The sequence below is a fragment of the Vicugna pacos genome, chromosome 6 (assembly GCF_048564905.1).
Source record: "Vicugna pacos chromosome 6, VicPac4, whole genome shotgun sequence".
Taxonomy (NCBI): Eukaryota; Metazoa; Chordata; class Mammalia; order Artiodactyla; family Camelidae; genus Vicugna; species Vicugna pacos.
Window position 1 is genome coordinate 83818311 of NC_132992.1, and position 14951 is coordinate 83833261.

At 47.4% G+C, this 14951-nt stretch overlaps 1 protein-coding gene across 2 annotated transcripts in view; it reads right to left on the minus strand.

The window, feature by feature from the left end:
* The window catches only part of TTC7B (tetratricopeptide repeat domain 7B), a 222342-nt gene that overhangs the window by 187755 nt on the left and 19636 nt on the right, over nt 1-14951 (minus strand). For both annotated transcript variants that reach the window (XM_072963592.1, XM_072963591.1), the window contains exon 3: nt 12158-12326. In XM_072963592.1, coding sequence (XP_072819693.1) covers nt 12158-12326 — 169 coding nt within the window. The remainder of the gene's footprint in view (nt 1-12157; nt 12327-14951) is intronic.

Below are 14951 nucleotides of genomic sequence, written 5' to 3' on the forward strand. Positions count from 1 at the left end.
TCTGTCATCTGCATCCTGCCTCCCTGCATCCCTCCAGAGCCTGGCAGGCACCCAGCCAACAGGGAGAACTCCCCGTTATATGCTGGGCCTCTTGCCTTCCTCACTCTCTGTGGTCCTCATAGCAAGATTCAGCCCTCCTGGGTTGTAACCAAATCTACACACAGTCCAACGCTGAATCCTGACCAACAAATCAATACAGCCTAGCAGCCCTGACCCTAATGCTGAGCAGCAGCTCAGGAATTGGAACTGTTCCCTGTACAGCGCCCCCTTGTGGTCTCGATGGTATCACCATGTTCAACTCCAACCCAGTGCCTTCTTCCCAGCTTCTAAGGAAAAGTGGCTCCTCCTCCTGTAAACCTTACCTGATTCAACAGCAGCATCACCTGCCCAGTGAGCTAAGCGAAAAGCCTCACAGTCGTCTTGATGCCTCCCTCAACCACCTTCCCACAGCAGTTCCGCAAAACACATACCATCTCAATGGCCTCCTGCAACCCAGGCTTTTGCAGTATCTGTCAGGATGCAGCTAGGACAAAGGAGTCACTCCAGTTCTTTCAGTTAAAGGAGATGTGACGTATGGGATTATCTACATAAGGGATGAAACAGATGAGAAGCCAGACAGGATGGTCTGGCACCCCCGAATTCTGTAACAGCAGGCCACTAACATCACTAGGGCTGGAAAAGACAGAGAGAGGAGGTGGAGTTAGAAGAAGCTGGGGACAGAACCCAGTGGGAGCTGAAACCACAGAGGGAGGGTTTGTCTGCCCACAGCTGGAGCAACTGAAGAGACACAGCTGCTGTCAGAGGTGCTGCCTGAGGGACACAGAGAGAGAAATATCTGGCTTCTCCCTCCTCTTGCCCTCTAATTTCCTGCCAGTGTGCTGCTGGCTGAGCCCAGGCAGAAACCAACTAATTTCAGCAGCTTGAAATATCCTGCAAAAGTCAGGCCCCCTGAAACGCAGAAGCCAAAGCCAGCTCACCTCTCCAGCCACTCTCCTTCCCCATAATCTTTAATTCCTTCTAATCTATTCTCCACTCTGTGCCAGAAGGATCTTTCTTGCTTATGAACTTAATTAAGCCATTCTTCCTCCTGCTTAAAACCTGGCAGTGGCTGGCAGTTTCCTAGCAGGAAAAAATAGGACTTATCCACCAGGCAGATCTTGCCAGTCAATTGCAAATATAGGAAGTGCTGCTTCCCTTGACTGGGACGTGTACTGAGTTTACGTTATAACATGGAGTGAGCTGCTACTCAAGGGATTATTGTGGAATAAAACAGAGACTGCTCTTCAGAGTCATCCACCCCGCAAATGGGAACTGGCTAAAGATAATTCCTCTCTGACCAGGACTCTTTGCCATGATCAAAAGGCCCAGGGCTCCAATGAAAAAAGAAGTGTAGAAGAAAGAGGGGACCAAGTCGAGGCTATTAAAATCTATTAAAATAGCAGAGTATCAACAGACTAAAACAGTAATCAAAAAACTTCCTACAAAGAAAAACCCAGGCTCAGATGGCTTCCTGGTGAATTCTAACAAATATTTAATGAAGAATTGACACCAATCCTTCACAAACTCTTCCAAAAGATAAAAGAGGAGGTAACACGTCACAAATCACTCTAGGACACCAGTATTAACCTGATACCAAAACCAGACAAAGATATCACAAGAAAACTACACCATTATGCATACAGATGTAAAAACCCTCAACAAAATATGAGTGTGCCAAGCCCAGAAACATACAAAGGATTATGTACCATGACCAAGTGGGGTTTATTCCAAGAATGCAAGGCTAGCTTAACATGTGAAAATCAATCAATATAATACACCCTACTAGAAGAATAAGTCACAAAGATTACACAATTATTCAGTAGAAAAGGCACTTGACAAAATCTAACACCCTTTTATGATAAAAAACACTCAACAGACTAGAAATAGAGAAGAACTTCAACCTGATAAAGGCCATTTATGGAACACTCACAGCTGGCATAGTACTTACTGCTCAAAGACTGAGAGCTTTCCCCCTAAGACAAACACCTCTGCTCTAGTCACGTCTAGTCAACATTGTACCAGAGGTTCTAGCCAATGCAATCAGGCAACAAAAAGAAATAAACGGCATTCATATTGGAAAGTAAGAAGTGAAACTATCCTATTTACAGGTGACATGATCTTATTGTAGAAAGCCCTAGAGAATCCACAAATAATTATTAGATTTAATAAAGGTGGTAGGATAAAAGATCAATATACAAAAGTAGTTTGTTTTCTACACACTAGCAATGAACATTCTGAAAATTAAATTAAAAAACAATTCCACTTATGATAGCATCCAAAAGAATAAAACTTGGGATTAATTTAACAAAAGGAATGTAAGACTTGTACACTGAAAATTACAAAACAGTTTTGAAAGGAATTAGACATCCCGTGTTCATGGACTGGAAGACTTACTATTGTTAAGATGGCAGCACTCCCGAAATTGATCTACAGATTCAACATGATCCTTATCAAATTCAACATAATTCTTATCAAATTCCAAGCAAGCTTTTTTTTTTGCAGTAATTGACTATTTGATCCTAAAACTTATATGGAAATGTAAGGGATCCAGAAAAGCCAAAATAATCTTGGAAAGAAAAACAAAGTTGGAAGACTCACACTTCCCAATCTTAAAACTTCCTCCAAAGCTACAGAAATAAAGACAGGGTGGTACTGGCATAAGGACAGACACATAGACCAACATAATAGACTTGAGAGTCCATAAATAAACCCGTACATTCACATTCAGTTGAGTTCAACAAAGACATCAAAGTTATTCAAGAGGGGAAAATAGTCTTTCAACAAATGGTGCTGAAATAACTGGATATCCACAGACAGAAGAATGAAGTTGGACCCCTACCCCACACTGTATCAAAAATTAACTCAAAGTAGATCATAGACCTAAATGTAAGAGTTAAAACTATAAAACTCTTTTAAATTTTTTTAAAAAAATTTTGTGACCATGATTAGGCAATGGTTTCTTAACTATAACACCGAAAGCACAAAAGAGACAAAAGAAAAAAATAGGTAAGCTAAAATTAATCAAAATTTAAAGCTTTTGCATTTCAAAGGATACCATCAAGAAAGTGGAAAGACAACCTATAGAATGGGAAAAAATATTTTAAAACCACATATCTGTAAAGGGACTTATATCTAGAATATATTAAGAACTATTACAACTCAGTAATAAAAAGACAAACTATCCAATTTTAAAATGGGCACAAGCTTTTCCAAAAAGGATACACAAATGGCCAATAAGCACATGAACAGTTGTTCAACATCATTCGTCATTAGGGAAACAAATTAAGAACCACAATGAGATACCACTTCACACATACTAGGATGTCTGTAATCAAAAGAAAAGATAATAAAGTGTTAACAAGGATGTGGAGAAACTGGAACCTTTCATAGCAGTACAGCCACTCTGGAAAACAGTTTGCAGTTCCTCAAAACGTTAAACATGGAGTTATCAGATGACCCAGTGATTGCACTCCTAAGAATATGCCCAAGAGAAATGAAAACACTCCACTCCAAATGTTGTACAAAAATGTTCATAGCAGCACTATTGGTAACAACCAATGGAACAACCTTATGTCCATCAACTGATGCACAGATTAACAAAATGTGCAAAATGTGGTACCTTCATGCAATGGAATATTATTCAGCCATAAAAAGGAATGATATGTGCCGCAACATGTGAGAACCCTGAAAACAGCATGCCAAGTGGAAGAAGCCAGACACCAAACCTCACATATTATGACATACCATCTACCTAAAATGTTTAGAATAGGCAAGTGTACAGAGAAAAAGCAGACTACTGGCCAACTAAGGCTGGGGTTAGGGGAGGGGGGTGGGTAATCAGACAGTGGGAAGTGACTGTTAATAAGTACCTGTTTTTTAGAGGGGTGCTGGAAATGTTCTAAAGTTGACTGTGGTAATGGTTGCACAACTCTGAACATATTAAAAACCACTGGATTGTACACTATTTTACGGGAGTAAATTATATCTCAGTAAAGTTGTTTTTCAAAAAGCTATCGAGCATCTTTGTAGTATGAAAAACTGAAGCAATAAATGTTCCACAGGCAACTGTTTCAAAAATATCCATAGGGCACAGGGCTGTGTAAATCCTTAAAAGCTGTCCAAAGATATTTAATGACTTGGAAAAATAATTGTACACACACACACACATATATACATGTAGTGAAAAAAGTAAAATAGTACATATAGCAAAATCCTCACTGTGTATAAAAATATATATCTTTACATATACTTTTATATAGTTAAAGAAATATAGATAGATACAGATTTTTTCTATGTATCTATATATATTTTTAAAATGTCTTTAAAAGTTGTTGACTAACTCAAGTGGCAGTAGGGTGACTGATTTTACTTTCTGCTGTATCTTTTACTTTATTTTCCAGATAGCCTATACTCAACATACAAGTTCAGAATAAATGTTCACTTTCAGATCAGAGGTCAGAATGAGAGGCGGCTGGTCCCACACACTGCAGGCAGGAAAGCACGCAGTTATAGTGGTTTTGCAGGACAGTCCAGAAATACTTGTCTTTTGACCCAGAATCTCCACTTCTGGAAACCTCTCCTAGGGAAATCATTAATTTAGAACAAGCACAAAGACCATGCTGAGAGAACGTTCGTCACAGCCTTACATGTAACAGTGAAAAGCTGAAAACGACCTACATGTCCAAAAATAGAGGCTTTTTAGTTAAATATAGTATAGCTTATCCATATCATGAAACACTGTACAGCTGCTGAAATGCTGCAGAAATATAGCTGTTGTCAGGGAAAGTGTCAGCAGGTCACAAAGCAGTATATGTGATATAAACTCATTTTTCTAAAACAAAATCACACACTTGATAAGATGATCTGGAAGGTAACGCACTATAATGTTAATGGAATTTGGCTCTGGGTGGATGGGGCGATGGTTACTTTTATGTTCTTTTAACTGGTCTGTATTTCTGGTTTTTATATAATGCCCAATGTATTTTGTCTGTATTAAGAAGAACAAAGTAAAATTATTCAGGAAGAGGCAAGAGGTCAGCCGAGGACAGCTAGAAGCATTACCGGCTGCCCAAGCAAAGGAGCATGCTAGAAGGTGAGGAGGGCTGGGACCATCCCAGCCACCACTGTTCCCAACCTCAGGAGTACCTGAGCTCGGACTACATTAATCCCCCACCTGCTGACCTCGGATTTCTATTTCTCAAAGCATTTCCTATTTTTGTCTTATTTATTCTTCTTGGTACTCTTGTCAGAGTATTATTATCTCCACTTTGCAGACAAGAAAAGTGAGACTTACTAAATTACTTAAGAATCACAGAATCAAATCAGGGGTTAGCAGGTAATCCGACATGAGAGTTTCAGTGACAACATGTCCGCTCCAAAGGCGAGGTTACGCTCCAACAGAAAGGCAGCTCAATAAAGCAGATACAGCATGGCGGCCTCGGGCCTTGATTTGAATCCCACCTCACCTCTGAAATTCAAGCTTTCACCCTCTCTGCAGGGAAAGATAATCCCCACAGCACAGGCTTGTTCTCCGGAGGAGGTGCAACCAGTCACCCTGCAAGCATCATGCCTGCCTCCCTCGAGGAGGGCTCACTCAGTACTAATCCAGCAGGAGCTGCCCACCTCAGGGTGCGGCCGCTAGAAAGATTTCCAGATAGCGGGGGGGGGGGGGGTACCCCTGACTGAAGCTATATGCTTCCTCCGGTCTCAACATGTGACAGCCTGTTGGGAGTATGACAACACCCAAGTCATAACCACCCACCGTCTGAAGAATTTCCAATTCAATGTGTTTCATTTTTCGATACCACCCAGCTGCCCAGGACTGAGCAAAGTGTGGTGGACAGACCCTCGAGCGACACCTGACGAAGCCCCTCAACAATGAACCACGTCCCCTGTGCTGACGGATCTGAATTCTGCCCTGGGAGGAGGCCCATGGGAGACAGTGAGCAACTCCCAGGGGCCACTTTCCCAAACATTTTGTCAGTGAATGTTCTAAGCCTTCGTCTTCTGGCCGAACGGCTGATCATGCCAAGCTGAGGTCAAAGGGTCTGAGAAGACACTGGTTTTCAAGCTGGGGAGAGCAAGGCTGAGAGCCAAACCTTTTTGGAGATGGGTTCTGTATTTGAAGACTATGGCTTAGAAGCTTCGGAGGAACAGCAGCACTTGTAAAAGCCTCCCCCGAGAGCGCCCTAGCCTCTCAGTGCTGCCCACCCTAGAAGCAGGCGTCTTCGTTCCCTCTCAACACTGCGCCCGGAGACGGGACACTTACAGCACACAGCAGGCAGTACAATGAAAGGGACGGGGCCGATGTCACACGAGGAGGGATGTAACCTCTGCAAGGGGAGGCCGTTACATAAGTCAGTTACCACTTCCCCACGGTTGCTCTCATCACAACTGCACTTCTGCCGAGCGTGAGAGGCCCACAAGAAGGCCTTAAGGGAAGGGGAGGCCTTAAGGGAAGGGGAGGCCTTAAGGGATCACCCCTGGCCTCTGACCGAAAAGGGAGGGCCGGTCAGAAGAGACAAGACCCTTCCCTGGAGCCCTCCAGAGATGCTTTCTCCTCCTCTGCTGGCTCCTCTCCTATCAGCCAATGTACTAACCAAGTTCCTTATGAAGACACCTGCCTGAGGACTGTGTGAATTACTCCTGCCTCTTAAAGGAACACTACTTGAATCAACAGACCCATCCCAATGTGAACAGCCTTTCGTGATAAAACCGTTAAGGTAGGTCCAACTCTAAAGACCTCCAGCCTTCAGGCCAGCCCTGGGCAAGACTGGAGAAGTGCGCAGTGAAGTCTGTCTCTGGCCCTGCCCTGCAGCAGTTCCTTTAGGGTACCCACTCCACCTGCCCCTGGCCGCTGGGGACTCCCCATCCTCCACACCATCAACAACTTTTCCTCCCAAAGCAGCACTCCAGGCCTCAAATCGCTGCTGGATCTCCCACCTCTTGAATGCCAAACCCTCTGACAGACAAAGCAGACAGGGCTTTGTGTATCTCTCCCCCTCCCCATAACTGGACATTACTGGGGGCTTCTGGAGAGATCTACCCATTTGGGGTCAAACCCAAGGGATACCTAAAAATAAAAACAGCTAACCTTTGTTGATCTGCCAGGCACTGTGCTAAGTGCTCTTACACATGTTCACTCACTCAACAACCTCTCTAATGTAGATAGTATTATTATCTCCATTTTACAGATGAAAAGATGGAGCCCCAGTGAGGCGAAAGTACTCTGCGCAAGATCCTAGAGCTAGTAAGTGGCAGAGCTAGAGACCAAACCTGGGCAGCCTGGCTCCAAACCCCATGCTCTGAACCAAGGTGTCAGAGGAGGAGTTTCAAACCCAGGAACAAAGGAGGAATAAGGAAAATGGAGGGGGCTCCATGCAGCTCCCCAACACTGTGCCGCCTTCTCCACCTGGGCACAGGTGTCACGCAGCTTGACAGGGACGCTTCCTACCAAGAAACGTCCCCCCATCCTGGCCCTGCCTGCAGTTGATTGTGTGATGTCGGGCAAGTCCCTTACCCACTCTGGCACATATGACAGATGGTTGCGAAGGCCCCATCTATATTTTGGAATCAGTCTTTTTCTGCTTTGGTACCACGCCACCTGGAAAGGAAGTTGAATACCACACTGTTGCTTCCAGGTTCATAATTTCCCTCCTCTTGGGCACCAATCCCAAGCCTCAGGTCCTACGTGTCCCCTTTTATTCACCCGAGTGCAGCCTACTTCTCTCTCCCTGCACCCTCCAACAGGTCCCACCTGGTTCAGAGACCAAGCTCTGATGGACACGTCCAAAAGAGGCTTGTGTGTCCCCCCATCTCTTCCTTTTCCCAAGTGCCTGGTGGCTATGGTCCTGTAGCAGCTTCTCACCAATGCATGTCAGCAGAGCTGATGTGTGTTCCTTCTGCTCACCTTAGATACCTCTCTCTTCTTCCCTTTCCATGAACTGCAACACGCCAGCCAGCCAGCTTCATTTGTCAATCACACAGATGAGGACTGCGCCCTAGCGGATGGGGGAGGAACAGCACCCTCGGAGAACACAGCTGCCCCCCCGCCTTGACCAGCTGGACTATCTCAGGACCAACACAGGTCTTCCCTCACATTGGAGCCAATGCCTTCGTGGTCCCTTTACTGCAACAGGTACATACCAAGGCTATTTATAAAGGGCATCCCTAGGAAGGCAAGGCACTTACAGCTCCCACTGCCCTAGCTGCAGAAAGCTACCCAATGTCCAGTAGATCTAAGTCCCAAAATAGGCACTGGCCATGTGTTCACTGTTCCCAAGTTTCCCCACTTGGGAAAAGGACGTCTGTGGACACTCAGTGTCCTGGAGATTTCACTTGATATCTCAATATGTACCCAGAGCAAAGATCTCTACTCACTTGATTAACCCAGTTCTACCAGAAGCTAAAGGATTTCTCCGTTTTTTCTATTCTCATTCTCTGTTTCTCTACTTAGGTTTAAGAGATAGGAGGAGCTGGGGGGATGGAGGGGAGTTGAGATCCACTTAGAGGCTCCTTGATGATGGAAATGAAATGAAATGTATAACCTTCGGGAAAGAGATCCATGTTGGGCTCTGTTAGGGTGTAAAGTTGGCACGTTGTTACAGGTATTCACCATAATTGGCAGGGAGTGAGTCTGAATTACCAACATACACTCAGTATGTTACCTAAAGGCAGAGAAAATGCATCTGACCATGAGAGGCTGGGAGCAAAGGCACCCAGAAACACCTGAATTACACGATGGGCATCTTGATAGATATTTGAGCAGGGGAAATTCTATAAATTTTAATCAATAATTGAGCATCAATTATGATGCTCTGTGCTAAGACACTGTGCTGAGTTCTGAGGATGGCAGACAAACAAAACAAAGAGTTCTTCCTGGAGTGGAACTCACAGAATGGCAGGGTGTCTGATTACAGTACAACTAATTCTAATATGATTTTCACGCAATTCTAACCTACTGCGTATGAGAATTTCAAATATGACGGACTCTGAGCTGGAGAGTCCCAGAGGGCTTCAGGGAAGACAGGACACGTGAGCTTGAGCGCCAGAACTTACAGGAAGGAACTTGGGCAAGGTCAAGAGTTAAGGGGGAGGAACAAGTGAGATGGGGCTGAGAGGAGGGGTGTGCATACAAGTCTAGGGTGTTCTCTAGTGACCTGAGTGTCTTCTACCTGCGGAAACCTTACCTAGCCCGAGTGCATCTGAAGCAGAGGCCAACAGAGCAGAGTGATTCAGAACGAGGGCTTTGGAGCTGAATGCTCTTCAGACTGAGTCCCCCTTCTGTCAGTCAATAGGGGTCTGGAGGTTTAAAAGACAATAAAACCCTAACATGGTGTTGGCCCACAGGAGGTTCTCATAACTGAATGATGTTGGCTTCTGATTCCCAGCAACCCGAGGCTAACACTGCCTGGCAGGGGAGAGTGCTCCCAGCCACGGCCGAAGTGCAGATGTGGGGGTTCACTGACCTAAAGCTCCGGCTGAGAGCCCTGGTCAAGTCAGACCTCAGGGGACCACGGAAAAGTTGAGGTGACATGTGGAAGTGTGTAGGTCAGTTCCACGGCCTACAGCAGCCTGCAGGTGGCACAGGGAGGGGAGGGGCTGCTGGGGGCCCAGCCAAGGGGCACCTGCACTCGGCCCCAGCTGGGTCTTGCTCTGGGGGACTGAGGGGACAGCTCTTCCCTTCTTTCCACAGAAGATGGAAAGCCAAATTCGTAACTGGATGGTCCCAATTTGGAAATGTTAGCAACCTTGGAAACACTGAGCCAGCTGACTACACCTGCCTTGGGTGCCCGCAGGCTAGTGGCTCACAGCTTCTGGCTCAGGAGTTCTCTGTGCGCTAACATCCATCACATCCTCGTCATAACCTCCTCTTAAAAATTCTCAAGAACCTCAGTGAAGCAAGAAACACCAAGAACATCCCTGCACAGTCAGGACCAGGAGCCTCTTGAGCTCCTCAGAGAACTGGCCTGTGTTTGGGCATCTCCATGAATTAGAGGGATGATTTCTCTGTTATTATAAGTCACTTCTTGTGGTCCCCCCACCCCCCTTATCCTGTAAGCTAACGTGGACGTCATGTTCGTTCTGTGCCAGACACTGTGGTAAGCATTTCACATATACCACCTCATGGAATCCTCATGACAGTGCAATGAGAGCCTGACAGGTGGAGAAACTGAGGTACAGAGACGTTAAAAACTTGCACAAGGTCACAGAGCCAGCACGTGACAGAGTGCGAGTTGGACCCAGGCAGGTGGTTCCGGGTTGGTGCCCATAACCATCAGTCCACACTGCCTCTCGCCTGGCTCTCAGGGCCTGGGTCCTCCCGGGATGTAGGCCACTTCCTCCAGGCAGAAATGACCTGTCCTACTCTCTGGATGTGTGTGACTCCCTGTGCCTACAGAAGTCAGAAACTAACCAGGACTGGGTCTCCCATGAGCCAGCCAGCATGTCCCAGGAGCCACGTGCCTCAGCCCTGTGGCTGGGCTCACTGCTAATCAGCCAGATACTACCCAGGGCGGGACTCAGGGCTCCTGTCCTCCTGGCCACCTTTGCATGGCAGCCACGAGACCAAGCTGGCAGGTGCCACCTGCAGACAGTCTGTCCCACCAGGCTGTCTCAGAGCCCAAATCAAGACCTGAGCTCGTGGTGCTAAGCAGGCCTTAGAGCCGTCCCCGCCCCCCAACAGGCAAACTAACTCTTGGCTACAGTCCACACGCCCCAAGTTGATCAGATGACTGGAATTGCCAGGTGAAGTCTTGCTCTTTTTGCAGCAAATCACACACACACACACACATACAGCTCCCATAGGCCTAAGGCAAGTGAGGTGCTGAGTGAACATCAGAGAGAGAAGAAGGCAGCCGTGTGGCCCAGACCCCAACACACCCCCAGGCCCGGCACTCTCAGAATCCGAGACAGCCTCAAAGGACTGTGCCCATTAAACCGCCAGGTGCCCTGCCGAGAGTGACAGCGTCTTTTCCCAGCTCACAGGGACACTGAGAAGATTAATTAGAGGAAACTGGCAGTACTCAAGTGCAATTCCCCAGGGAACTGGGTGAATACGCCACCCCTGTCACAAAGCTCCTAGGCCTGCCTCCTGCTGGGTCTTTGTTCAGCATTGCACAGGACAACCAAGGCAGACGGCTGGCTGCACACAAGTGGACAGCTCACTGCTGTCCCAGAGGATCAGCCCGCCCGGGGCCCAGGGTCTGTGCGGCCACAGTCAGCCACAGCGAGTGGTTTGGATAGTGGGTGGCACGAAGGAAAGGAGCTGCTTCAGATGGTTTCCTTCTTACCCAGGCCTTTATGAGTCCAGTTCAAAGTGTCCCTTCTCCTCCAGGAAGCCTTCCTGGCCCTGCTGGCCTACGGTGAGGTTTCCGGCATCTGAAAAGCTGTAACGCATGCCTGGCCTTTTCCATTTGCTATTTTGTTTGAGGCCAACATTTTAAAATATCATTTTGCTTTACATACATTATGTAACTTGATCCTCACAACTCTGTGAAGTGGATGTGATTACACCCATTTCACAGATGAGGAAATGCCAACTTGGAAAGGTCAAATAATGTGTGTGTCCTGCCTTTCTGTCATTTTTATTCCCATGGGACTGCACTTCCTCACATTAGATTATAAATTGGCAACCAGGGCAATATTTACCTCTTCTATCCCCTGAGTCTCAGGGCATCCAGGTGGGCACTGTGTGACTGGCTGTCACAGTGACCACTCAGCCTTAAGTAACCCAGAGGTGACAATAATGAAGAAAAAAGTCATCAGCCACATGGCCAACTGGCCATATGATAAGAATTCCTATATATGCTGTGAAGCATCTTAATTACCAAGGAAGGTCCCTGCTTAAGCTACACATTAACCACAGGGAAACTTTACTGAAATGTTTTTCTTTCAGAGACAAGTGAGGAGCTGCAGCCCTAAGGAAACACCGTGTCACTGGGCTTAAAACTATCCAGTGTATGTGGCGGGGCCGACCCCACCAGTCTCGCTGGGAGATGCCCTAGCTAACCGTCAGCCAAGGGCACAGGGGTCAAACCGTGGGCTCCAGGGAGGCTCTGCGGCTCCAAACAGTGTGACCCGGGGCAAGTCCCCCAGGGAGAGAAGACGAGGACCTCACCTTTGGTGGCGTAGGCATCCGCAGCCATCCGCAACCTGTAAGGGGGGACGCCTGTCAGCGGCCAGTCCTCGAGGCCCACCCGGGAGTAAATGTTGAGAGCTTCTTCATAGTCTCCTTCCACATAATGCAACTTGGCCATGATCAGATTGGACTCTTGTAGGAATTCTGACTAGAAGGAAAAGGAGAGAGAAAACCATTTTCCTGTGATATTCTGTGTGGTGCTCCTGCGGGGCCCTGTGGCTCTCCACCCCACAGTGTGCACACAGGTGTTCTTGGCGGTATTGTTCACAACAGCTCCAAAGTGGAACCAGCCCACGTGACCATCAACCGATGAGAGGGGTTAGCAAAATGTAGTCCAGCCCTACCACGGAATCTTACTCAGCCACGACCAGGAATGAAGTACCGATGGCCCCTGTGACAACACAGGTGAATTGCAAAAACATTATGCAAGTGAAAAAGCCAGTCACACAGGCTGCATATTGTGTGTTTCCATCTGTGTGAAACGGCCAGATTGGTCAAGTCTACTGAGGCAGAAAACAGCCTGGAGCAGCCTCGGGCTGGGAGGATGGCGGAACAGGAGGTGACTGACTACTGATGGTTATGGGTTTATTTCCAGGGTGATGAAAATGTTCGAAAATAGACGTAACAGTGGCACAACTCTGTGAATACACTAAAAACCACTGGATTGTGAAGTGGATGAATTATATGGCATGTGAATTGTATTTCAATAAAGCTGCTATAAAACAGGCTCCCCTCAGGCCTTGGGCTGGGCTGGGCCAAGAATGGAAGGCATGCGTTATGGACAAAACCCATGAGCACCAGTCTCAGGAAAGGAGGCCCCCCCCAGACAACCTGGTGGGTCACAAAGCACTGGGGGTGCACAAAACTGTACACCAAATGACCCGAGGAGAGAGGCTTTCTAAACTGGTGCAAAAACCAGGACTTGCTTTCTTTCCAGGTTCGGACTCTTCCCACTGAGACATTCCAGCTTGTTTCGGTGCTGACCCCGGGTCCCCTCCCAGAGGCTGCAAGTTCTAACAGTCCTTCCTCTCTGTCAGGCAGTCCACACCCACTGGCCTCATCCTCTGCCCTCCTCCCACCCCAACTCATCAGCCAGCAAAGAGAAGGTGGCCCAGCCTTCCAAATAAGGAAGCATTTATCATCCTCTCCCGGGCCTCCTCCTTAGATCCCTGGCTACACGAGGCCGGATTTTTGAGCCCACAGAAGCCTACCATGAAGCTGTACTCTTTTGTAATCTCTGGCTGAGCTGAGTGTGCAACATATAAGTGACCAGCCAGAGCAGGGTGAAGCCACTGTTTCACCAAGGGAGTCGGCTTCCAGGCTTTCCCCGAAAGGGAGCAGGGACAAGAGGCAGCACTGGAGAGGACGGCAGAATGGGCAGAGAGACCAAAGGGAGCAAAAAAGTTTTAAGAGTAGCCCAAGGGAGTGGCACTGATGCAAGACATCAGAATTATATTTGGAAATAGAGAAAGAAATCAAAGCAGACTAAGAAAAGAGAAAAAGAGCTGTGAAAAGAAGCATCCACCACAGGGGCTCCCCACCAGGGTGGGGGCCCGGGCAGGCCTGAATGCATAGAAAAGGCTTCACCTAGGAGATCCCACTGTGTCCTCCTTGTGTCCCGAGAAGTAAGGACCGCTGGCTGAGAAGCAAACTGAAGGGGGAGAGGGAGGAGAGTGTTTACTGGGTACAGGGCTTCAGTCTGGGATGATGAAAAGGTTCTGGAGATGGATGTGCTGATACAAATGCAAATACACTTAAAACCACTGAACCGTATACTAAAAAATGGTTATAATGGTAAATTTTATATTTATATTTTACAAGAAAAAAGTTTTAAAAATCAAACCTGAAAAAAAAACTTAATTAAAAAAAAAAAACAGTAAACTTGAAGGCCCAGATGGAAAAGACACAGGAGCCTGAAGAAAATTCCAAGTGTCGAGCACAGCATGGGTGCCCTGGGAGAGCCCTGCTGGGTGAGTCCAATCCGCAGCCCTGAGCAGGGGAGGGAACAGCTTGGCCAAGGCCACTGGGCTGCAGGGGACGGAGGAACAGCCCAGCCTTGTGCCCAGCTACCCTGCCCCTGACGAGTGCAATTTTCTTGACTTGAATCGGAAGCCAGGTCTCCTGTCCTAGTCCAGGCTCTTTCTGCCACCAACCTGCTAGCTTGCTCTGGCCTCTCCAGCCTCAGTTCACTTGTATTTTGTGGGCACCTACGTGTGCCTGGGGCTTTCGCTAGCTCCCAGCCAGGAGACACTGGAACCTGAGGTCAAGAGGAGAGGAAGCGTCACATCAGCCAGTGTGAGGGGGCAGCCTGGCCAAGCAAGAGCCATACAACCTCAGAGAATTCTTGATAAGGCGAAGGAAGCCAAAAAATGGCAACAGGAGAAAAATTCTCTAGGTAGAGAACCAATAAACTAGCGGGAAAGAAAAAATGGCATGTATCTAGCTCTATTCATCTGTGAAAGGACGTCTACACCTGAGACTCAGAACAACCTTGAGCTCAGTACACTTACAGATGAGCAGGAAGGAAGAAGTAAGTCAGAGCTTCAAAAGTTCACTGAAGACTGCCTTTCCCCAACAGAAACACAGCCTAGACTGAACAAGGACCCTAGAGAGGCTGACGGGGTGGCGGGATGCAGTCAGCTGTCTGAATGAGATCGGCCTCGGGACAGCAGTAAGAGCCTGACTTCAGGGCAGGGAAGTGTCCAGAGCCCAGCAGGTGACCTAGCAGCGGGGGGCGGGGCTGGGCAGGGGCCTGAAGGCGAGATGAAAGGGG